Source organism: Sphaeramia orbicularis, chromosome 7 (assembly GCF_902148855.1).
Source record: "Sphaeramia orbicularis chromosome 7, fSphaOr1.1, whole genome shotgun sequence".
Lineage (NCBI taxonomy): Eukaryota > Metazoa > Chordata > Actinopteri > Kurtiformes > Apogonidae > Sphaeramia > Sphaeramia orbicularis.
The window spans coordinates 36,357,051-36,382,882 of record NC_043963.1 but is presented as its reverse complement, the minus strand read 5'-3'; the positions used below and the strand labels follow the sequence as shown (position 1 = coordinate 36,382,882).

The following is a 25,832-nucleotide window of genomic DNA, read 5'->3' as shown; positions in this document are numbered from 1 at the left end:
ATAACGTAAAAATAATATAAATAGTTTGTCTTTTATCTCAGTAAATATTTATTTTTAAAATAGACCCAAAGTGCTTCCAAACTTGCGCCATAACATTAGTCTACATCTGGTTTGAATTTTTAGCCCCTCTGTCAGGTTTTTAGGGACCAGTTTTATAGAAGCACCAAAATATAAATAAATATGTATATAACAGAAGCCCATAAAGGTTGACATGGCAGATCAGCGAACTGTCACACAGAACTGTCAATCCAAGCCTTTTTTCAGCCCTAAAATCATACCAACAGAGAAGTTAAAGATCTACAACCAGATCATTAGAGGGTGCAAATAAACAAATAAGACCAGAATGACTCCTCAGAAAAAAAAAAGGTGAATGAGTCACCATGATCTTCTACGTATTATCAACTATAACTAGTGATTGGGAGTCTCATTGCAACTGTAAAACACAATATTACTAAACCTTTGGGTATAAATATGATAAATAGCTTGTTAATGATTTATAAAGTGTTTGCAACCTAATTAATAACCTTATGTAATCCACTTATAAATTCTTTATAAGGGTAGGCTTATTGTAAAGTGCTCCCCATTTGGTTTTAATGCCACAGCTCAGTCACACACACATGCCCACGTGATGGTAAGGAAATACAGTTGGCATGCACACAAACACTCACAGGTGCGGACAATGAAAGGATTCATAAATTCATACATATTTTTACATCCAAATGCTGAACACATACACACAAGCACACAAAATCCAACCCAACAGGCAAACAGTGGTGATGTACCCAAATTTATTTTGACAAGTAAATTGCAACTTCCTCTTACTTTTTCCCTTAAAAGCTGCAGTTAACATGGAAAATGTAGTTCACTGCCATCCTGCAAATACTGTATCATTCCTATTTAGTGGCCCCCAGCAGCACACAGACAGACACACATATAGAGACATCATGCTATACCCAATTTGTGTTTGTCTCACTTCAAGTCATTGATCTCTGGCCAGCGGAGACTGGATTGTCCCATGATGTCAGAGAACCTGGCTGTGGGGGCTGCCAGGTTCACATCAGATGTCTCCCTCAGTCAAAGCACTCTGTACTGTTACTGAAGAGGAGGAGGAGGAGGAGGAGGAGCTGTAAGTTTCCTGAGAATTACTCTAATATGATTATCCTGGCTCCTCTAGTCTTACAGGACATTTTGTCACAGAGCAGTACGATTATTCCAAAATCCACTTTGGTCCTTTAACAATCACCCATGATGATTGACTAGCAAAAGAAGGCAGAGGAAGGGAGTTTATTCTGCTAAGAAAATAAATAAATAAATAAATGAATAAACTAAGAATACTTCACTCTGCTAAGGCCAACAGTCCACTCCTCTTTGTATTCCACAATGTTATTAAACCACAAACAACCCACAAATTATGACCTATGTTTTCCTCCTCTTTGTGCATTGGTGTCTCTGGTTAGACTGACTGTTTCCATGGTAACATAGATCTTAGTGATAATTTAGCCAGTATATATATTTCTTCACAAGTATAAGTAGCAATTTAGCCTGGCTCACTACAGCGTTAAAGAAACTGAAAAACAATTCCAGGCTTTACCATTTTTATGGATCGGCTCCAAAATTTAAGGAGTTCATTGTTGGCCCCTGCCTTATTATTCCACTGGGCTACAAGAAAATCATTTTTTGCACAATCCTGCTGACAGACAAACAAACTGGAACGATCACATAATGTTCTTGGCAGAAGTTAAAAGACAATATTTGGAAAATGAAATCACCTTGGATGTGTGACATACAGAGAGATAACTAATGCCGTTTTGTGTTGCTATATGAACTTTCCTGCAATGAAAAATAACTGCTGAAATGTTTGGAAGTCAATAAGACTATATTACAATGCTCTCATCAGGTAAAGCGTTGTATCTACTTGACATCATGCTCGGTTTCAAAGCTGCACTTGAGTTTAAAAGGAATGCTGAGACCTTAAAATATCTCTATCTATGACAACCTTTTCCTCTGAGATTTCTGGCTGGACATTCTCCCACATGTTAGGGCTTATTTCCAGCTGCTATTATTGTGCTAGAAATAAAATGACAGCTGTTTTCCTCAGAGATGGAGTCTCTTCACCGAAGACCTTCCAATGACTCTTTTCATGGGACAAGCTCATTCTTAGAGGTGTTGACAATCACACACACACACACACACACACACACACACACACACACACAAAACTTTTTGGATTAGACCTTTATGAATCATCTTTGTGGTCAATATGGGGCCTCCTCAGCTGGTAGAGATGGAGACAGACTTGGAATACACTGCTGAGCTCAATCCAAAAACAGTCACTCCATCAAGTTCACTTTCCAGTCCAAAGTGCTTGGCTTCCTCTGCAGACTCTGTCAAAGTCCACAAACATGGCTACCATTAACCGCAACAGAGAGAGATGAGGCTTAACTGTATGTTCACTCAGAAGTACAAAAAGTCCTAAAGAGTGATTTGTCTTCCTGTTGGATGGCTTGAATTAGGACATGCCTTAGGTTTGAAGAGTGCACGGTGCGCAGGACAACACCTGGTCTGGACAAAGTTGGCATGTGTAGGACCATCTGAGGGAATCATTAACTGTCAGCCGAGCGATGAATAACAGAGACAGATGAAGAATTCAGGATTCATCTTCTGTGAATCCTTAATAACCAGAGAAGGATACTGTGAGATTACTTTGCCAATAAAGTTCAGTTTTATTTCTGTCAAAGGGCCTATTACTGTCATTATTCTTAGAGCGTTTTTCCATTGAATGTTACAAGCATGAATCACTTCTGCAAACCTGCCTGGTAAAAAAATCTTCTTCAGTTTTTGCATGTAACACTCCTACACACAGTTGACTGATCTAGATAGGTGCAGTGAAATAATTATCAACAGTATAGACGTTATTGTTAAAGCGTGTATAAACTGGCTCCTTCCAAGAAAATATTCTTTCTCAATTTTTAGCAAAATAATCCAATTTGATAACTGCCCTAACATATTATTATTGTAGCTGCTGAGTGAGTACATGTTATAAGCTAATAAATATTTTGAATGTTCAACCTTAATCTGCAATATCAGCAGCTCTAAGATACAAGTTGTAACAAAGCCCTTTAGTTTTTCTTCATGAAATATGGTGATATCAAAGTGTTTAAGCATTTGAAATAGTGCATAGTGCTTGAAAAGAGAGTATTGGACTTAAATAAATGTTCTTAGCCTCATTTATACAACTGCAGACAACTTACAAATGAAATATAAACTTCTATTAATGAGGCACTTTGGCAGGAGCTGCTGCTCAGATCATGTTTGCGGTCTTTCACCAACAAGATGATCTCTTTAAACAATAGATCTGCTGCTGGAAAGTACAGTCATTATGAATATGTGCCTTGTTTACTTTGCGTTCATTTCAAAAGACAGATCGTGTATGACATAATCTGTTTATGAAATTTCAAAGCATTAAGCCCAGAGCGGTGAGTTCATTCATCTTATCACGGCAAACTCTGCATATGGTCACAGTGTGATAGCCGTGCACTTTTCATAGTGGAATACAGCTATTATCTCTGTGCGCTTTGTCATTCTAATGGCTGCAGAAGACACAGATGAATAAGCTGAGTGGCGGACCTGTGATTCTCACTGCCAAGTTGGATGTTAATGGAGGCTTGTGAAGACGGATCTCATGTTTTGGCCCTCACAGATGGATCACAGAGAGATATCAAATAGTTGATAGGAGAACACTGTAGGAATGTGGTCCAAGGCTTCTCTCTGTAAGGTTTCTTTAGCCAACTAACTATGTCATCTGTAATGTGCATTTACACTGATGTAGAAGAGATATGATCAGCAAGAAACCTTGGCCAGGGATGAAAGTAGGTAGTCTTCATGTGTACATATGGGATGTGAAATTCCTAGCCAATTTGGCTGGGAGATTTGGATAACCTATGCATTTTTAATGGGTAAATACTGGCTAAATATCTAATATTTTCAATTAAGTATGCCAACTGTCAAAATTTCCTCTCAAGTATTCCAAAATGCATCCATTTCCCCATCATTTGCAGGGAACCACATCTATGCTGATGCAATATGAAAACTGCATTTCTATTTTACGCTCTTCAGTTTATAAGAGGTTGTTAAAATTCTGTGAAAATGTTGAATCATGAGGATCCCACTAACATTCCTAACTCTGCAGGCAAATTTTACGGCATGTAATATTAGACATAACTCTCTTTATATTCCAGTCAGCTGTCAAAGATATTAAAACAAACATGTGAGTTTTATAGAAATAAAACACTAATAATACAACAAATGAAACCATCTCTGTGAGTGTACTGAGTCAATGGACAAAAACATGTGTGCTCCATGTAAACTGTATGTAAAGGCATACTGAGGTTCATGAAAACTGGACTCCTCTACAGAAGAGTCTGCAGGACAGATGTACATAGCAGAGGGTGGAGCTAATACTCAAGAATTCTGACCTGTTTTATTCCCATCTCAATCATCTGTTTCTCCTCCTTTCTGTGGCCCCTTACTTGGTTTATTGGTCTGATGTTTTCTTTTTTGCTCCGTCTGCCAGAGCCCCCTTGCTGTTAGATGGTGATGGATTTTTTGTGAGCACAGCAAACGTGCAAAATAGTCAGATAAGGGGAACATAAACAGCAAAGCGAATGTATTGACAGAAACTGGAGATGGTAGAAAAAACTGGTAGAAAACAAAAGGTACACAAAGATTAAAAAAAAAGAAGAAGAAGATGAAAATAATTGGACACATCACTTAAACAACGAAAGGAACAATGCTTTCATGGTTTTAACTCAGCGTGAAGATGCTTTTGTTTTGATCCACTAATGAGAGCCATGCTAAAGGATGTGCCATTCGAACCATCAATCATGGGATGCTGCAACAAAACAAACAAACTTCTAGAGCTCTCTGCCCTGAAAGTATTTTTTCTTCTCCACTCTCCTCTGCTCACACTGACTGTTCAGCCTTGTTGATCCTGCATCTCCTGTGTGGCAAGCAAAGTGGTTCAGAACAGGAAAAACGGGATAGGCTGTAATTCAAGCATAGAAGATGGTGGGAAGTGGACATTGAGAATGGCGAATCTGCCTGCTGGAAAAAGAAAAACAGACACCAGGAGGAGAAGGAATTAGAGGGATTAAGAGGGAAGGGAGAGAGATGGGTGTATTATGGAAAGTGAGGCTATCTGTCAGCTTTTAGTGAAGAAAAGGCTAGAGATGTGGACACCAGAAACATCAAAACTGAATAAGGAGCATTACAATGAATGTGACTGTCCAGAGAAAACACACTGTACCCACAATGTGATAGTTGTGGGCGGCGAAGCAGTCGTATGTGTACACAGAGCATGTGCAGCAGAGTGCAGTACATGTTTCCACAAAGATGAAAGTTTGTTTAGAGTAGCATGAGTGTGAGAAGTGAGTATGCAGATGGAGATGCAGATGTGGTGAATAGGACTCTGTGTGCTTTGGGGGGTCTTTGGAATAAACTGGCAGCGTCCAGACCATTTTTGCCCCCTGCATTTCTTCCACTCTCTTAGTGTCAGCCAACACCCACTACTGGATCTGAACCACAACTTTCAGCACAAAACTGTGTGTGAGTGCATGCATATGCAGCGGGAAATACTCAGTATCTGTGACGTTATAATTTATCCTTTGTTTCTCTGTTGTTGGTGCATTACTCACATTAAACACTCAACATGAATCAGTGTTTTTATGTGGTTCAAACCTATAGGAAATTAATTTTTGAGCAAGGCAACATAAAAATGATTATTCAAATATTTTTAAATGTGGTTCACAAATTTATCGTCACACGTAAAACATAAAAGATAAAAAGAACCACATTGTGAATATCAGACATCATGGTAATAAACAAGCAATGACCAACACAAAAAATGTGTAAATTAATTTGTACAGCTATTGACACAGTGAGGGCTTCTTCAAAAGCTGGGGTGTGTCAATTCTCTGTGGTAATGATGTTGTGCTGTTTCAAATTAAATGCAGATTGTTTTCGGGTGGATCTTTCATTGTCATTTTATAATTGTGTTATAGCAGACCACTGTATAAATAAATTATATCGACTCATTATTTGTGTCCTGCCCACACATTTAAACCTCTTTTTTTTGCATGTTACATTTATATAAGTAAATATAAATTAATACCATGTAATACTATGTAAAGTATTCTTTGCAGACACGTGTTCTGTGTGTCATCTTGTTTTTGCCTTATGTTTGGTTTTCCACACATCTTTGTGTTTACATAGAGCAGATTCCTAAATAAATTTCAGCTCGATCACATCCAGCCATCCAGAGTTACAGTAGGTCCTATTTGAGCAAAGGAGTAATAGTTGGTTTCTGGCGCTTCGGGCAAAATATAATTAAGCTGCCATGTGTGTTCAGCTGTGCACTCGGTACTTGATTGATACTCGAAGGCAAAATTGAAGGTACCTATGCTATGCACAAAGACTGGGAGGAACAGGGGGGTCAAAAGGGGCACAATAGCTCAATTTTGCTGACGGGTCACCTATAGAAGGTTAATTTTGTTTTGTTTAGCTGCAGATTTCTCACATTCAGAACGGTAGTGTATGAAGAGAAGACGGCAGAGTGGAGATAACCACCAAATGGGCAGTAGATATTTGTATAGACAGATCCACCCAGATCCTGGTACATCCGTCTTTAAATCCAGCAAAATGGACTGGGTGAGACGGCATTACACAAACTGGAACAGATAGAACGGATAGATGAGGGTGAGCTGCTGGTGAAAAAACAGGGAAAAAAACACTGACAATGGAGATGTATCAATCTCACTTTGTAAATACAACATGTCAGACAAAGAGGAAGCCTGAAAAGCAAACGGTTCATCAACATATTATGGTCAAGGGGGAGCATAAACATTAACATGGCAAAGTAAATCCAGCTTGGAATTATCTCCAGAAGTTTCACCTAACAAAGACTGACAGTGGAAGATGGATTGTGGCCCAAATGTGAAATACAAACACACTTACACGCTACCTTAAAGGTGTTGTGTTTTCTATCAAAATGAGCATTTGTTTATGCCACGTAAACCGGTGCTCCCTTATGGAAAGAGAACAAACTCAAAGGTGTGCATTTCTGTGCATGTCTATTTGCATGTATGTGACAGTGCAAGCATGTTTCCACATACCTACTTATCATGCGCAGTTCTGCGTGCATGAGATTGCTGACGTCATGATGTTAATGATGATTATGATGATGGTGTTTATTTATCTGCAGTGGTGGAAAAAGGTAGATGGAGGTTGAATGAACACAGTGTCAGGAGCTGCAGAAAGAGGAGTATGAGCCAGGAAGAGAGAGTGAGTGAGGAAGAGGGAGACTGGCGAAGAGGGCTGAATAGTTCTCTGTGTGGGGAGCGAGAGAAAAGAGAGAGCCTCTTGTAGAATGTTTACACGTCAATCTAGTTCTTAGTCTGATTGATCGTATCTGTATCTCTGTGTTTGTGTGTCTGTGTGCATATGCTTGTTTGCTGTGTGTCTGTTTCCCAGAGTGAGTTTCCACATTGAAATACAAGGCTTCCCCATGCAGCAATTTAAATCAGATCATTATGTATAATCCGCACTAAGTGTCATGCAATGATATGTTGCTGCATGTAATTTCATTAGCAATTTGTTGGACACTGTTAGTTATGTCTGGCCTGGGCTGTGGACTGAGTGTGTGAAAAGACCAGCTCCCGGTTATTCCACTATTGTGATTTATCACAGCATAAACCTTCAAAATCTTTCCATGTGTCAGGCAGCGTAAATCCCATCTTGGCTCGATGCTACGCTGGGCTGGAATAAAGGATGTATATTTCATATGACAATAATGCAAATCTGATGTGTTTAACATCCACTCTTTTCATGGAACCCTAACCCTAGGTGAAAATGCCATCGCTTTGAGGTCAATCTTTTAAAAGAAACCCATGACAAATGATTTAGACTTTATGTGAAAAGGAACATCTACTTTGTGAATTCTGCATGTGAGTAAAACACAAATTTAACTACTACTGCTCAAACTTGATTCAAATGTAATCCAAACCCTTACCCTTACAGTGACCTGGTGGACGTTAAAAGGTTAATGGAAATTATAAGAAACCCCCAGTAGAAGTAGAAGGAATGAGCCTGGGCTGAAGTTGCAACAGTGCATTTGCCCCTTTGGCAGAGCTACACCTCTAGAGGAGAAAATAATAACCTAATAACTATTTTATTTTGCTTGCATGTACCCGTGTGGTACATGAAATAGTATTCCATTTATTTCCAAGGTTTTTACTGAATTTCCGACACATATGAGTCAAACGTCAATATAAATAATGTGCTTCATTGTCAGACATGTGACAAAGAAATTAAAATATGAAAGGGACATAGGTCATCTTGGAGGTGTTACAAGAAAAATAAATGAGGTAAAACATTTTCTACCTGTCATGTGACACTCTCGAATCCAACTTGGCTTTGTTGACATTGTGAAAGGGCTCCAGGTGAATTTTGAATGGACAATGGTATTCTTAAATCTGTAGGGGTTGTCCTCATTTCAGTTTACAGTAACCCAGTTACCAAACTGTTTAGGACTTTTTTGTTTTTTGTACAGAAGAAAGAAACCTTTTGTTTGTTTGCTTAATCCACCCTCACTCACCCATTGAAATCTGTCCACTTAATCAGATGATGAGGGTGTTATCGGGGAACAACCAATCTCCTGCAGACACTCTCCTCTCTACTCTGATGCATGGTTCAAGTAATGTGGGAACAATTCTGGTGATACCTAAGTGCAGATCGGAGTGTTTCCTGAGTTAAAAGCCAAGAAGAAGCTGGTTGTAATTATTCAACAAGCAATATGGGGGAGGAACTGGGGAGAAGAGGGAGTCTGGGATAGAAGGATTTAAGGAGAGTCAAGGATGGAAAGAGTCCAGAACAGTGAACAGAAAGGGAATTTACCTTTTGTTTATGTCTTTAGGAGAATGGTGTTTGGTACTGTAGTGGAAAAACTCTGACATGAAAATATGAGGTAGTAGGAATTATGGGGAAAATAGACATGAGGATGATTAAAGAGGAGAGAAAACACACTGATAAATAAACACACATGCATAAAAGAGACTGTTTCTGCGGACCGTGGTCATCTCCTGTTACAGTCAATGAAACATTAAGTGTGTCAGTCACCATAGTGTGCTGGAGGTGTCAGGTTAGTGCCCTTTGCAGAAAGGCCCTCCTCACTTATAAGGGGAGGTTCTGTGAGGCATTGTGTGCATGTATAAGCAGTCATATACATTCACAGGCGGGTCCACCTATTTCTGTCTGTTAATCAAGCCCTTTCAAGGGAAAAATGAGTCCTACCACCTGACCGGGCCTGGGGTGTCAGACCAAGGGTGTTAATTTGATACGGTAACTTTGTTAGACGACGTCTCCGCACAAACAGATCAATTGTTCATTTCTTTCAAGCATGATAATTTGTTTGTGCCAAGAAATGCTGTAACACCATGACTATCAGCAGATGGGATCCGTAAGGTTCAATAAGTCTTATTTAGTACATAGGGTGACTATATTCATTGCCCTGTTCCCATACTGTGGCTTCTCAGAGAGCATGACCCAGAGCATGTTCCCAGAAAGAGGAGGCAGAGCGGGCAGCGGAAACACTGCTGTGACAACAGTTTGACCATTCAGGAAATAAAAAGAGCACGGTGTACCAATTTTTTACTCTTTCCCCTTGCAGAGAGGGGTGTCACTTCGACTTAGGAGTTTTTAGAGGAAACTTATTTGTGTTCTGCCACATGGATTAGCAAACTTGCAGAAGCCCAGTGTATGTAGTGACCCAATATGTCAGCATGAGCTCTGCCTTCCTCTCCATCTGCTACTGCTCAGTGTGGCTCCTGTGTTTACGATGACAAGGCTGTGACAAGGCAATAATGACACTGCATCAACTGGCCAAATGGGATGGATAACATGCTTCTGTGACTGACGGAGGATTAGCTGTTCTTTCTCTGTCCTTCTTCCTGCTGCGAGGACCAGAGAGTCTTATAAAATTGTAATCATAGAATCAGGTTATTTTCAGTAAATACAGTGTTGAAAGCAGGTATAGACTGCCATATTAGGGGCTGAAGTGAGACTTTCACCGCTAAGTAAACCATCCCTGGGTGGCCCCTGTGTTTTCTAACTCTTCTGAGGATGTCCTCAGTACAATAGGTCGTATAGTGTATAGAGCAATGTAAACAGCACAACTTGGCTCAGTGCATAAGGTCATATTAGTCACCATGCAGGCAATTAGCCTCTTTGACTCTTTATAAATACACATTTTGTCATTTTGCTCTTGGTTAAAACATTCTCTCAAGAATGCTGACATCCTAAAGCAGACATGTCCAAGTGAATCCAAAGGTTTTAATTATGTATTCATGAGACCATTTAGCGCTGAATGAGTGTGAACAAAGGTGTGAGGAACTACGAAGAGATATATTTAGAATGCAGTCTTTGTGTGTCTGCTGGAAGTTGTTTAGTGGAACCTCGCACGGATTAGGGCTGATTCTGTATTATATTTCCATGGAAAATGAGCTCTGGATGCAGGAGCTGACAGGCAGCGAAAGGCGTCAGACCTTGGATTTCGTGATTGTCCTGACTCGCCGCCATTCTCTGTCACTCCACGCTCAGTTTTCCTCCAGTGTCTTTAATTCCACCTGCTTCCTGGCCACATGCCCTGAGCTTTTTCCCCCAGCATCGTCTCTCATAACCAAAATACTAAAAACACCCTTAGGAGATCTCATAAACACATTGCTTGGGCAGGGATTCTTTCCATCATTTGGTATAATTATTTAATGATTGATATTTTAGAGTCGACGCTTGAGGAGTGCATAAGAGAAATGTTTGTGGATTTATAGCTGGCTAAATGAGGCAGAACACCACACACTAAGTACTGTGAAGACACAGTGTGACTTTACACCACTAAAGTTAGCATCAGGACAGATTCAGAAAATAAATAAGCGCTTGTTTTGACACAAGGAACAAACAATTGGCCTTCCAAGAAACTACATCATATAGTAATTGCTCTGTAAAACTGTGGCATGAGCTCATTGCAGAACCTGAAAAATGAAGCCATATGTTGAAGACGTATATCTTCAGATGGGCTCAGTTCATTGTTTTTCTAAGATTAGGCAATGGGATGATAGGAAGCCATGGATAAGGGTGGAGGGGAAGCTTTGAAGTGAGAATAGGGAAAGGCCAGGTAGTTATGTGCATTTCAAGACTTGTTGAAAGAAGCAGCAGGTCGGCAGCACCGAAAGAATGTGAGAAACAACAGTAGAAGTTCTGGCTGTTCACCCATGAAGCCAACAGTGTTTCTTTTAAGGATATGAACATTGAGAATCCTACATTTCCAATCCCCATCCTCTGATACTGCCAGCTGTTCCAATATGATGCTATCAGAGTGGGATAAGTTTCAAATAAAACAACAATACTGTCATTCTCTTTATTGCTGCTCAAATTTCCAGTAAAGACACACATCCCAAGTGATGAAACCTAATGGCAGAAGATCAGTTGAGAACACTAAAGTCAGGGACAGAGTTTGCTTACTTCTTCATTCCTCCTGGATTTACCCGAAATACTGGCTAGACTGGAGCTATTCAGAGATGGTGTGATAAAAGAGGAGGACATAGAGACTTGGTCGTCACCAGACTCTGTTTTCATATCTTCCTCACCTTAGGTGCCTCTGTGCCGGGTTATATCGGACATGTCACTGATTAGCCAGCCCTGAGGCCAAGTGTTGTCTCGCACAGTGAAAATAATTGCTCCGGGTTTCCTGTCCGCAGCCTCTCAGTTGGTTAAGACGGATCATAACAGATTCACTCCTGCAACCACCAGCAAGCCAGCACACCCTGTCCTTAGATTTGCACGTATTTGATAAATCCAACTTTAACACATCCAGAGGGTGAGTGATGAGCAGAGCAGAATAACTTGAACATACCCTGCCACAGAACCTCACTCCAGGTTTTGCTTCAAAAATGGCAATTTTCCACCCTTCTCCCCGTGACAGATTTCATTCAGGACCCAGACGATGTTTATGAACAGACAAAAATCCACCCCAGTTTTCACAGTGAATGGAGAAAATAATCAAAGCTGTGTTTTCTGGAGGATTTGCAGAAATCTATTTTCATAAAAACACTTTAGAGATGTTTCACCTGGGGAGAAAAGGGCAGACATTCAAGGCAACAGAGGTCAAAATAGATGGAAATCAGGAAATGCAAGATTAGACCAGAGAAAAAGAGAGACATCAGCTTTGTTTTATGATGTTTTCCTTGCTTAAAATATGCAGAAGGCATTGGAAAGGATTTGGATTAAGAGTAATAATAAAACACAAAAATTAGTAGCCACATTTTTCATTTTGTGAGTTTTAAATGGTTTGCACTTGTCTTTTGTGGTAAAATATTTTGTCTTCAAGTAACATCTGGCAGCAGGTGGGAGATGGTCCTGTCCAGGTTGAGAATATCTTGCTGTTTCTCCTTGCTCCATGCTGAGGCGAGTCACTGATTGTGGATGTGAATCAAGGCATTTATTTGATTAAAGCATATGAGTGTGTCTGGGGTATATGCTTTGTTTTGGCAACCAAGAGAACACACTGGTGTTCTGTAGAGAACGCACAGCTCAAGAGCGGGGGGTTGCAGAGCTGTCCAAGTGCCAAGACGCTCCAATTTCAGGGGAGCAGAGTTGTAATGACATCAGGGCGGTGTAATGTAGGTTGTCATGAGCGCAGCATACTTGTCTTGATGTAATGTAACTCTGGCACTGCCCCCTGAACTCAGAGCAAGGGCACAGACGGTAAAACATTTAATCACATTAGAGAAAGATCAAAAAAGAGAAAGAGACTGGAAAAGAGGAAAGAGGACGTGAACGGGAATAATAAATACTGACACAGATGAAAGAATAGTTTCCAGTGGAAAAATGAGCCTATCAATACCTAATCAATCACCTTTTTTATTGCTCTGTACTCCTTTCCTTCCTCATCTGGCAACAGTGCAGCAGCGACCCTATCTGATTCTCTTCGATGAAAGACAACATATGAACGTTCTCAGAAGACCAGCTAGCAACACAAGCCCACTAATTTATCATAAACATAAAACCAAACAGAAATAGCTCACAGGCTCTCCTCACACTCAATTTGCCAAGAGGCTTTCAGTTCAGGGGAGAGAAAAACATTCTCTGTGGGAGCTGAAGAAAAGTGAGAAAGATGGACAGGTTCCTATTTAGACACAATGCAATAAAGCACCCCACACACACATTGACCCCCTTCCCCATGCAACATTTAACTGCAGTGAACCTCTGATGGGGCAGAATTTCAGGGTATGGCCATGTAAAGGGCACCTCCGTTATGCACAGGTGGAATCAGTTTCTCTTCCTTGGGATAAGACCGGCATGGGGTTCTTATCCATATGCAGACATGCACACATGAATTAGACATGCATGCATACATACCAGTACTTACAGCACATGCATACACACATGAACTTAAACCATGCCCATGGCCTCAGATTTCCTCCCCTGGGATAAAATAGAAAGCAGAGCAGACTTAGAAATTTCTTGCACAAGATATAAGATAAGGGCTGTGTATTGGACATCCACGAACAGGAAACTTAGCAAACATGCAGTTTTGTTTTTTTTTTTGTTTTTTTTTTTAAATCAGTCACTATATTTTACTATTATCTCAGTATGGTGACCCCTTTTATTTATGAAGGGGCTTATGTTTGTCAAGTCAAGACCAATTGCATGACCCAGGTTCAAGGCCTGCACATGCTCTTTTTGAGGTGTCATTGAGAAAAATACTACACAAGGTGAAGGGTGCAAAAACGGGGGCTAAAACACATAATAGCAGCTTAAGTGAAGTAATTCCTAACATAATTTCTGTCTCAGTATTCTAAAATAAGTTATTTTTACACATGAAGCAAAAGTGTAGACACCAAACTGTGAAAATGCTCCATCACAAGTATAAACTATGCATCCAAACTCTTACAAGTATAATCAGCAAATTAACAAAAAGTAAAAGTATTCATTGTGCAGTAAAATGGTCCTTGTCAGTGTTTTACTGTGAAAGATGATGTTTTTGGATTTAAATTACTAATGTGTGAATGTGTATGTTGCATTTTACTGCACTGTGGGGTAGTTTAATGTACAGAAATGCATCATATACTATAAATTCACTGTATGTTTGTAACATTTCCTCAACACCATAAAGGAACATTTAATCCTTCAGGTTATTACAACATTCCAAATGAACACATTTAGAGATACATAGTTTTCACTGCACAGGACAGAGATGGAAAACTTACATCGAAAAGCTGTATAACAAATTTAGACAAATAAAAGTGCAGGTTTTTTTTATTATTTTCCTTTGCATATTTAGACACATTCCAAAATGACACGCAACCAAATGCAAGTATTTTCCAAAAGTGGCATCTCTCACAGTGTTCAGTCCTGTAAAAACATTAACAGGAAGAAGTTTCTGAAGCAAGCAGGCGTGACAGGCTTTACCGGCTACTTTCCTTTTCAAAGAGATAGTGGTGATGTGATGTTTCAGCAGATGTCTATCTAGTGAACTCCCTGCCTGCTAAATTACAGGTGGGTGACAAATTAAAGGAAAAAACAAACATATGCCTCTTAGTAATATTTTGGGCCACCTAATGCCTCCATAACAGCTTTAATACACACTGACATTGATTCCACAACACTGTGAACTCTGGAGGAATGAACACAAGTTTTACAAAAGAATTTCCCTCATTTAATGTTTTATTGATGGCGATGAATAATGCTGTCTAACATGTTGGTCCAGAATCTCTCATAGTTCAAGTGAATTAAGATCTGGTGACTGCAGAGGCCTTGCCATCGTTTTCATCAAACCGTTTAGTGACCCTCATGCCCTGTGAATAGGGGCATTGTTATCTTATTAGGTTCACAAAATAGGCACAGGACTTATCGGAAAAACCACGGGTCTTTTACGCAGATTTATTAAAAAACAAAAACAAAAACACTGAAAAGCAAGTTCTCAGTAAAATAAATGTATGCTATGATTTACAAATCACATGTGCGGCAAAATGAGTTTGTGATGATGCCTTCAGGCGTATTATATAAAACTCCATCTTAAAAGAACAAACACAATAAAAGCTCGGCTTCATTCCAGAAGTTATTAAATAAATATCCTAAAAAAGGATGGAAAGTACCCTGACCCTTAAATACACAGTCATGCTGCATATACGTAAATGTTTCTTTTCTCTTCCTGTAATTTTGTCTATTTATTGACTGTTGCTGTTGTTGATTGTGATAACCATGAATTAGTCCACAAGAGATAAATAAAATACTTGATTGATTTATTGGAAGAGACATCTTCCTTTAATACAGGCCAATCTGTATATCAACTGCTGTTTCCTTTCACTTAAAACCAGATCCTTGTGTTTCCCCTTATCCTTAATTAGCTCCTTAACCCTGCTCTCCACCCATGTGCATGTTTTCTCCACTCATTCTTGTGCACGCCGTCCCTCTTGACCTCTTTTATTTCTGCCAAAAACACACCCCTTCTCCTTACTACCCAGTCATAATTCTTGTCTGATTAGGCCTGCCACTGCAGAGAATGACAGTGGAAGTCTCAGTTGAGATAAAGCCAAGAGAGGAGACACACACACACACACACACAAAGTCTCCAAATAAACAACTAAGGCTAAGTAATGGAGAATAGCTGAACACTGACGTAGCTCAATGTAGCTAAGCCATAGCTGTGGGGGAAGAAAGCACCATTAGGAGAGTGCATGAGCTGGATGACTGGATGCAGCTGTGCTCAGCAGAGCCTGATCAGAGGCGAGTTGATTGATTACGATCACCTGCACCGCACTGCGTAACATAGAAGAGCAGAACAACATGAGAGTTTATCTGAAGTGGAAATTACCCACTGGATCTTGGATTACACCGGACAAACGGCATAAGAGAGAGAGTGACAGAAGAAAAGAGAGTCAGAGAGCTCTGGAAATGAGCTGGAGCAAACTATGGCAAATAATAAAACCACATGTTTAAATATCACTGTTACATTTCTACTGAACCTTTCAGATTAGCGCTGCTCTTGAAAGCAGGAATGAAAACTATGGAACACAGTGTCCTAACAAACATGTCTGAGACAATCAAAGTAATTAAAAGATCCAGCCAAAGTATCTGAAAAGAAACTCCTGACCAACTGGCAACCTCAAGATTAACAAATGCAAGAAAGATGAACACATTCTTAAGCAGATTTAACTGTTAATATACATAATAAACTGCACACTTACATTAAAGTGTTAAAGGTATGCATGGTGTTTTATGGTACATCTGTTTCCAGAAATAATTTCCCTGTTACTCTGGGTAATCAACAGAACAAACGTCCACAGTTGTTTCACACTCTGAAAGTGCAAAGCATTTCCAATGAAAACTGTGCAATAATTAGGTCGGACAATTATCAGAAAAGTAACTCGGATGTTGTATTATTTCTGGAGACTCTTATGTCTTGAGTTATTTTGATTTCGGTTTTAAATCCCGTCTGTTCTACAAACCCATTTCCACTCACCCTATGCACTCACACAAATCAACCTAAATAGCAACAAAAATCTCCAAACCTTTGTTAGTTTAAACTTTGGTATAAGTGACAAAGTGTGTGTTTATAGTGAACTACACCTCTTGGAACAAAAATTGCTCAGCAGGTTATCCGTCTCGCAGGTTTATTCAAAGACTGAAAGGTGGCCCATATAGGTCAGGTGGCCTGTTCCAGTATTTCACTCTCCCTCTCTCTCCATAAACATCTGACCATCTGCCCTGTGGCTCAACACCAGATGAGGCTCTGAAAGGACAGAGCTTGAGAGGCAGAGGGAGATAGAGAGGTGAGGGTGACGAGTGTGCAACCCCAATTACAGTGACAGGAAGTCATGTGAGTTCAGCAACATAATTGGAGTAAGATGATGAAACAAAAGCTGGTCTCATATGAAGTAAAAAGAAAGAAAAAAAAAACAGATTAATTCTAAATTAGCCAACTCTGTCTCTCAGCAGAATGAATAACTAACATGAATGAAAAGGGAGGAAAACAGTTACAGACAGCCAGTTGGCAGAGGCCAAGATACACACGTAGTAATTCCCTGCACATTTCACACACTGCACACTGTACGCTTGTTGATCCCCTGAGCCCGCTAAATTGAAAAAAAAAAAAAAAAGTCGTCTCATCTCTCACAAAAGGTTTCTTCACTCAATATGCAAATGTTCAAACAGATGGAACAGTTTTTGACTTTCCCACAAAGCTGGGCATGGTAAATCAGTCTGTGTCATTATTACAATGGGATGTGGCCCATAACCACAGACCCTATCAGCAGCAGGGAGGTGCACTGGGATTATTTGTACAACACAGAGAATGAAAGCAGGAGGTGTACTGCTGAATGATATACCACTCTGAAGTATCTGTTCCTCATCCTGTATCTGCAGCCTCAGAGGAAAACAGAGGTTTTTCTTCAATATGACTCACACTAGATATCGCTGTGTGGTCAGTCTTAAGAACCAGGTGAAACAATAATGAAGAGTGATTTCATTGAAGAAAACCATAAATTATGTAAACTGAGAATAGTTTTGAATGATAGTAAAGCCAAAATCCTTCACGCTAGCCTAAAAAAAAGCAGTCCTTGTCCAAGAGTCTGAAGATCACATGAACAGAACAATATTTAAATTCTCACAATTATGTGGAACAACTCTTCTGCCAGATGCTTAACTTCCCTAAAGCTTTTCACAATAATAATTAGTATCATTTATAAAGTTAACTACAGATATTTCTGGTATTTCATATAACAGTGTATAGATTAACTTAAATTATGAGTATAAACACAAAATTTGCCAAATGTTGCAGCACTTGGCATTTGTAGAAAGTTGTGTTGCCACCTAGTGATCAGATATGGAACAGCAGCTTGTCATCCAAAGCATTTGAAATGTCATTGATGGGGCGTGAAATTGTAAAACAAACGGAAGGATCACTGAGCTTTACCTTGTTTGAATTAAGAAAAAAAAAAGAAGAAAACTCAGCCCCTGCAGGATAGAGCTTGATTTTCTCACGTACAGGCAAATTAGGAAAAATTACGAACAAATGATCCAATGTTTTAAGGTTTCTGTTCACCATCTTCAGAATGTGTCCAGCTTCTACTATGTTAACCCCAATGAAGAAATGGAAACATCTAACATTTAAAAGAAAAGCATTTCAAGGTAGATTATTTCTTTATTGATAATATTTATGTTCTACATGTACATGTCCACAGATTTAAGAAAAAAACGTCTTAATCCTGCCATGTTAAACTTTAACAAAAGAACCGTATATTGCAATGATATAATCCACATTTACATGATGGGATTCACATTTACATGAGAAGACTACAATGGCACATTGACATAAGTTAACATATACACCACCTGTCATGATACAGTATAAAAGAAGATGCCAAGTCACCATTTTTAATGCACAGCTGATCTGATAAGGCATTTAATGGGCATTGCACTTTCGACAAAAGAGGTTGTAAGTTGTAAAATAAATAAGGATCCACCTTGAAATTGAAAGAATTGAATATGTGAGTGGTATTTAACATGATCCAAGAAGCTTACTAACGCCTCAGACAGATTTCAAAGTGGATGAACCGCACTATAAGGACTTCTCACCATAGGGGTGATGATGGAAATGTATCAAAAGGTAACCGTTCTAAATGAGACCAGGTGTTAGTAAAAGGCAGTTTGTGCAGTACAGTGGTCAGTAAGCAGCGTGAAAAAGAAAAAGGACAACTGTTATGACGGCGGTGATAAGACGTGACCTAGTGGAACAGACATGCGTGTGGATCTTCTTATATCGTACACCTGTGGCAGACACACGCTCCTACTCCTCCTCTGATGACTTTGGTGTTTAGAGCTCAGCTGTGAGTTGCCCCTTACTCTGGATGATCCTCATGACTGACTGCACCACCTCTGAGGTAGTGCCCTGGCCTCCGATATCAGCTGTATGCAACTGCAACAACAACAACAACAAAAAAAAACTCTTGGAAATATGATCGTAAATTATTCAAATTAAATAACAAAAGTCTATAATGTTGAACACTAACAATGCTTTTTGACATGTATTCTATTAGTGAATATCAGTTATGAATTGGAAGAGTTTTCCCTGGAGGATAAATAAGCTAAACAGATACACAGATCAGGTTTTAAACTACCCCAGGGACTGTAATTAATGTCAATGCCTCACAATGTAAAATCTGATACCATACAGTTTAGCACTTCATAAAGGCTTTGTGACCGTGACGGGACACAATGGTGCTTTTTGTGATGGCGAAAAGGAAACATGCCAGACCTGCCACCGCTGCCTCTAAGCTCATGTCAAACTACAATAGCAGGGAAGCTGTAAAATAGTGAGGAAGGGCAGAGGAGGGGCCGGTCTGTGAAGAAAAACTCACCCTGGTTTCATTCATGGTGGTGAGGACTGCATTACGGATCGAACTTGCATAATCAAAGAGCCTGGAGACATGGAGAAGGAACAATGTGTAGAACACCATGAGACTTCTATGGTATATGTATTATTTTATATATTCTGTTTGGTTGTCTGTGGACAAGAATAGCTGCTACCAAGGTGGCAACTAATGGAGATCCAATATAGAGTGTATACTGCAACAATAAATAACAATACATATAAACTACAATGCCAGGACAAAAAAAAATAAATGTACAGTGATGAGTTTGGGGAGTTTTAACACCTAGAGTTTCACTGGCTCCAAATGAACTAAATGTAAAGTGTTTCCCCTTTGATTCAGTTTCTTTTCACACAGTAAGAAATTTAAGTGCGTCCAACGCTTTAATTGGTTGGATGTGTCTATATAAGGAAGGAAAAAAAATACAGGAGGACAGTCCTGTGTTCGGAGCTAGTGCATGCTTAATGATGTGGTAAACAGTAAACTTCGTCAAGCACTACCTAACAAAGTCCTATCACGTCTTGTTAGTCTGATCTATTGACCACAATTCAGGGTTCGCACACATTTTTCAAGGTCAAATTCAAGCACTTTTCAAGCACGTTTAAGTGTTACTTTCATATTTTTCCAGTACAGCTCCTTATCTCTGGGGTAAAATACATATCTACAGTAATACATATACTACATACATTATTTGTTCCCTTTTATCACAATGATGTACACTGTATTATGCTATAAACATGTAAAATGATGTTTAATAATAGCATAAAGTAAAGGAGAACACAAAGTTTCATCCAAAAAAAGGGAACACACCTGGCGTTCTTCAGACGCACTCGCACCAAGCCAAAGTTTAAAATAAAAATGTACCTAGAGTCAACCTGAGAATACCTGGTAAAGTTTTATTTTTCAAAATGTTTCACCTCTCTGTAAGTCGCTTTGGCTTTGCATCTAACCTGGCAGAGTTAATACTAAAAATAAAGAAATAAACCACATCACAGAATTATAATTGCAAGCACTTAAACTAAAATTCAAGCACTTTTCAGATCTTGACAACACAAAATTGAAATTCAAGCATTTTCTTTTTTTCATTTTTTTTGTGCAAAAAAATTCAAGCATTTTAAAGGATTTTAAGCACCCATACGAACCCTGAAAATTAGAGTGGAGCTGTCTGTCCAGAAAACGTAATTATTCACAAAATAAAAACCAAACAAAAACCCATACGACTCATACTGACCAGTGGCGGTTTGTGGCATTACAACTTCAAGATACTACCAAACTGGCTTCATTTTGGAGCTGAGGTCTTTGTCGTTCAGCTTAAGTCTATTTAGTTTATGTTGTAGCTGGATCTGACTGTGATCAGATCACTTTTCCACTTCAAACAAACCACTACAGTGTTTGTTTGAAAGCAGATTGAGACCACCTCTCCTAAAAGGTCTTGGTGCAGATGTTTTGGTCTGTATTACAGTGCAATTGCTATGTTCACACCTGTTCTAACAAAGCAGTTTCAGATCCAACGGGCTACAAAAGCTGGTGTGAAAGTTCTCTTAATACCGACCATTTCACATGTCTAAAGGCAACATTGCATTACACAAAGGAAACAAGAAGAAGGTGTGAATTGAGCTTACTTTAGGTGGTCCAGCATCATGCAGCTGGCTAACAGCATGGCAGTGGGGTTAGCAATGTTCCTGTCTGCAATACTCTTTCCTGTGTTCCTTGTGGCCTGAGAGGCAGATAAAGTTTAGCAAATGAAGATGAATTTACAGCACATGATACAGACATAATTTATGTATTCTTTTTCTCCTCAAAATGTTCCATAATACTTACTGTTTCAAAGACAGCATAATCACGGCCATAATTGGCTCCAGGCACCAGGCCAGGCCCTCCCACCAGGCCAGCACAAACATTGCTCACCACATTCCCATACAGATTGGGCATCACCATCACATCAAATTGCTGTGGCTTGGACACCAGCTGGAGTATGCAAATAAACATTGTAGCAGGGAAATAATTTAGACACGCCAACATAAAACAAACACAAATGATGCATTAAACGTCTGTTCATGTGTACCTGCATGGTAGTATTGTCTACAATCATGCTGTCAAATGTGATGTCTGGATAGCCTGAGGCCACCTCTCTGCAGCACTGCAGGAATAAGCCGTCACCAAGCTTCCTGTTGAAATAAGCAATTCACAATATTAAATATGAAGGTGGTCAGTCAGCACTGCAATGATAAACTCGGCAAAGAATAACTCACATAATATTGGCCTTGTGCACAGCAGTGACCCTGCGGCGACCTTTTTCTCTAGCCAGTCGGAAAGCATAGTCAGCAATCCTGAGGGAGTTATTCCTGGTGATAATTTTAAGGCTCTCCACCACCCCAGAAACACTCTGAAGAAGACAATAAAAACTTGAATGAATATTATCACAAATGGAATAACTGATGAACCATATTGCAGAGAGGATATACAGACTTAACAATTCTAAGGTTTGAGTAACTATACCACAAAAATGCATCAAGCATATGAGAAATGCACATCATTAAGGACTGCGTAATATTCTTCCACTTGGCAAATCAACACTACACTGATGTGTCGATCAATCAGCCGCTGACTAGCATCAGATGTTTTCCAACTGAATCAGCCACAACCGGTAACAGGCAGCTCAGCCTCAGATACACTGGGGCAGCCGTGGCCTAGATGGCTGGAGAGTCAGCTGGTGAATGATGGGTGGCCTTGCCATGAGCAAGGCACTTAATCCCCCATTTGCTCCCCAGGCGTCTGATATGGTGAGCCCACTGCTCCTAATATGCAGTGTGTGATAAAGGCAGACAATTTCCGGTGTGGTGCATGTTTACATGTGTGAACCTACTGACAAAATAAAGATTATTCTTCTTCATCTAATTTTGTGAAAATCAGATTTATATGGATGAGCAGCATGATGGTTCATGTGCATGATTAGAAGTGAGTGTGTGTCCTGTAACTTAATGCAGTTTCGAAGAAAATGTAAGTTATTTAATAGACAATATTTTATTCTGAAATTGACTTTCCATAAACGAAAACCGCATACAGTGTTAATGTAAGTTATTTAGTTATTAATATTAAAACTGGAATCTGCTAAGAAAATTGTAATTTGTGAATTTCTATAACGCTTTATTTTTAAATTGTGCGTGGATAGAACATTGCCAATTTTAAAGCAAAAACGAAGTGAAGGTGGGGATAGAGACAGAATGAAACAGCCTTTCATGAAGTGTATGTTTCAGGAGACATATTAACTGCTCGGTTTTCTGTTCTGTCTGACCTCGTGCTCCAGACTGCTGTACTCCCCCTCTGTGTTCTCCCTGATGATCATGATGTCAATATTCTTGTGGCGAGTCTGGACTCCAGGGAGGGACTGGCAGTGCATCACATTGGCATACAGATCTAAGCTTGTACTGTTAAAACACACAGTGGGAAAAGGAGCCAAAGACACAAAGGGCCAAATTATATGATAGATGTAGGACCTATAACAATGAAACTGAAATGATCATTAGTTCCCTTACCGAAGTACATTGTTTCTGGATTTGACAGAGGGTGGCATGGTGTGTTTGGTTTCTATGTTACCTATCAGGAGAGTCAAGCAATGTCACAGTCAAACCATAGGGTCAGGGGTTTATTTTAAACTTCTAACAGCTGTGTTTGTGGATGTTTTCACTTGTCACTGCAGCTGACACAGAAAAGCATAGGGGACGGTTACCTTTAAGAGCAACTCCATTTCTGCGGATGGCAGTGATGGCATTATTGATATCAACCTCAGTCTCCAAAGCAGAGTTTACATTCACCACTTCAAAGTCCACAGGTACACAGCTGAACCTACAACAAAATTACAAACCAATATCAGCCCTGTTCAAATGTAAACCTGCCTGTTATGAACACTCTTTAATAGCATTTAATTTATGCACCACACACCTGAAAACTTCTCTAACATGACCGAGCAACTCCGGACCAATTCCATCTCCAGGAATCAGAGTCACAGTGTGTCTGCCACCATACTTTGCAGGAGGTGGCTGTAACATAAGTGTTAATACATTAATGGCAAAACAACACAAAGGCCAACACTGATGATTTTGTAACTTATCTAATCCACAACAAATAGCAACCATATGGTGTATAAAATGTTTATGATGTTGGATTAGTATGATATATTTGTGACATGGAAATATAACTCAAATCTGTAATGTTCACTTTTACATTTAAGGAAGCAATTTTTGTTCTGTTTTTACAGATGGTCCAACATGTAAAATTTGAGCATGCTTCTTAACAGTAGGGGATTTACAATTTCATATTCAGCAGTAAAGAAAATGGAAAACCCTTATCACAAATTAGGGAGTATTCCAGAAAGTGGGTTTAGTGAAAACTTGGTTGATGTTGAAGTAAACTCTGTGGTTCAGTTCAATTTAATTCTGTATCCATTACTGTGGTAACACACTCAGTGCAGCCAACCCACTTGAAAACAGGTTTTCTCCCATTAATGCATCTCCTCTCCTGCCATCTGAATGAGCTCTGACACATCACTTCATGCTTTTATACTTTCAGAGCTCAATAGAGGGAAAATCACATTCAATGGTACAGCCAAATAATTTTGTATTGACTTGTTGCTGTTTACTTACTATTTCAAAGGGCTTACAGCGTAGAAGACTCAGTTATGTTGTCAGATTTCCTTGAACTGAAACTGTTACTGAACAAAGTGTGATTCTCTTTTTTATCTAAGATAATACTTGATGTTCATCTATCTATCTATCTATCTATCTATCTATCTATCTATCTATCTATCTATCTATCTATCTATCTATCTATCTATCATAATCCAAAGACATGCACTTTTAGTAATTTAACTAAACACTCTAAATTTCCTGTGGGTGTGATTAAGAGTGAATAGTTGTCAGCTCAGCAATAAACTGGCATCTTGTCCAGGTATATATTTACATCTACTGAAGAAATGCTCTGCCATTTGGTTATCCATTGCCATGGTGAATTCTCATGTCTTAACTCTCCTTAGGATTGTTGTTTCATGCTTAACTCAAAGTAAACAGACTGAGTCAACTCAAACAGCTCATTTGAGCTGTTATGGAACTGAAAAATTTCCCATCTCAGGATTCAGATTTGTGCTCACAATTTAGAAAAATCTGCTTTCTGGAATAAACCCCAGCACAGTTGGAGTGTGAGAATAACATTAGACAGTGAAAAAAAAAAAATCTGTCCAATGTTTAGGGCTGTGTAATATAAACAAAGTCATGTATTACACAGCCCTTGAAATTTAGGGCTGTGTGATATATGACTTTGGTTATCACCTACCGCTGTGACAAAATAAAAGTGTTTTAATATTATGAATAAAAAATATTTTGTTTTTGAAATATTACAGAAGAATTCCTTAGTCATACCTTATTTGTGAAATAATTCTAACAATAGTTTTTTGGAAGAAGGTATGTTTATTTTACCATTTACTTAATTTTGATTGTTCAAGCCCTATCTATCTATTGATGATGATGATGATGCATTGTAGGCTAGTAATGAGCCAGATCAGCCAGCTACTTACGATGTTTTCTCCCTGTTGTTGAAGATGGACAGCAAGGAAAGCAGAAGGACAAGCATCAGTTTGACAGGAATGTGCTGTAACTATGAAGAAACAAATGCACCTTTCCTCTCCCATGAAGGTGGAAAGCACTTTTTCAGACCAAATAAACACTAAAGCCAACCCAAAGCCATACAGTTTGGAAACAAATAGGTTAGGCAACAGTTTAAAACATGAGCTCCTACCATAAATATATAATAAGATACCCTGAGCATAGACAGCTCAAAGAAATAATAAAGTCACAAGAAGAAAAATAAGATATTCCAGTTCCAAAGAAGCATAAATCAACTCTACTCATTCTGACAGGACAGGAGTAATAAAATCTGATTTACTCACTGTGAGCACAGCCTTATTCCTCTGACTTGTAACAGTAGTTCCAAAGACCTGAAATACAGAATTAAGAGAGTAACTGAGAGTTTGTGAAGTTATTTGGCTACAGAAGGAACAAAATTGTTAAGTTACTATGAAAAAAGTGAGAAGGATGACAGCTAGCCTACTAACGAAAAACCAAATGACCTTGTGTTCAGATAAAACGGGCATAATTTAATTTCTCCTCGTACAACACCCTCTAAATCTAACCGCTACAAATAATGCGTGTCAACTCACTTTAGCCGTATTTCCGAGGTGTCCACCCCTAAAAGAAGTGAGAATTTTGGACACCGAGAATACGGCACTGTGAGCAGCCATCTTGGTTTTGAAGCAACCGCGTGCACGAGAGGATGTGTAGTGGTGGTCACGCGGAAAAAAAA

The 25,832-nt window shown here is 39.2% G+C and overlaps 1 protein-coding gene and 1 long non-coding RNA gene across 3 annotated transcripts; both read right to left on the bottom strand.

Moving 5' to 3' along the window:
- Positions 1-18,226: 18,226 nt before the first annotated feature.
- idh3g (isocitrate dehydrogenase (NAD(+)) 3 non-catalytic subunit gamma) lies at positions 18,227-25,827 on the bottom strand. Of its 2 annotated transcripts, XM_030139561.1 has the most exons (13): positions 25,690-25,827; positions 25,420-25,467; positions 25,048-25,059; positions 23,421-23,518; positions 23,209-23,324; positions 23,015-23,075; positions 22,774-22,906; positions 21,731-21,864; positions 21,544-21,646; positions 21,300-21,446; positions 21,101-21,195; positions 19,467-19,527; positions 18,227-19,024 (listed from the first exon to the last, which is right to left on the bottom strand). In XM_030139561.1, the coding sequence occupies exons 1-13, from the start codon at positions 25,768-25,770 to the stop codon at positions 18,923-18,925; spliced, it is 1,191 nt and encodes a 396-aa protein (XP_029995421.1). In that variant the 5' UTR covers positions 25,771-25,827; the 3' UTR covers positions 18,227-18,922. The 2 variants fall into 2 exon arrangements, with proteins under 2 accessions (XP_029995421.1, XP_029995422.1); XM_030139562.1 differs by lacking the exon at positions 25,048-25,059.
- On the bottom strand, positions 23,586-25,037 carry LOC115422929 (uncharacterized). The gene is made up of 2 exons (XR_003935894.1): positions 24,444-25,037; positions 23,586-24,308 (listed from the first exon to the last, which is right to left on the bottom strand). It is a non-coding gene; the product is annotated as an uncharacterized LOC115422929 (long non-coding RNA).
- Positions 25,828-25,832: the final 5 nt, after the last annotated feature.

What these genes read in the sequence shown, in the direction of transcription:
- idh3g (XM_030139561.1), bottom strand. Translation starts at nt 25,770, where the DNA reads ATGGCTGCTCACAGTGCCGTATTCTCGGTGTCCAAAATTCTCACTTCT. An exon ending in GTGCACAAGGCCAATATTAT is followed by an intron (nt 21,647 to 21,730) that starts GTGAGTTATTCT and finishes TTATTTCAACAG; the next exon opens with GAAGCTTGGTGACGGCTTAT. An exon ending in CCACCATGAATGAAACCAGG is followed by an intron (nt 19,025 to 19,466) that starts GTGAGTTTTTCT and finishes TTGTTGTTGCAG; the next exon opens with TTGCATACAGCTGATATCGG.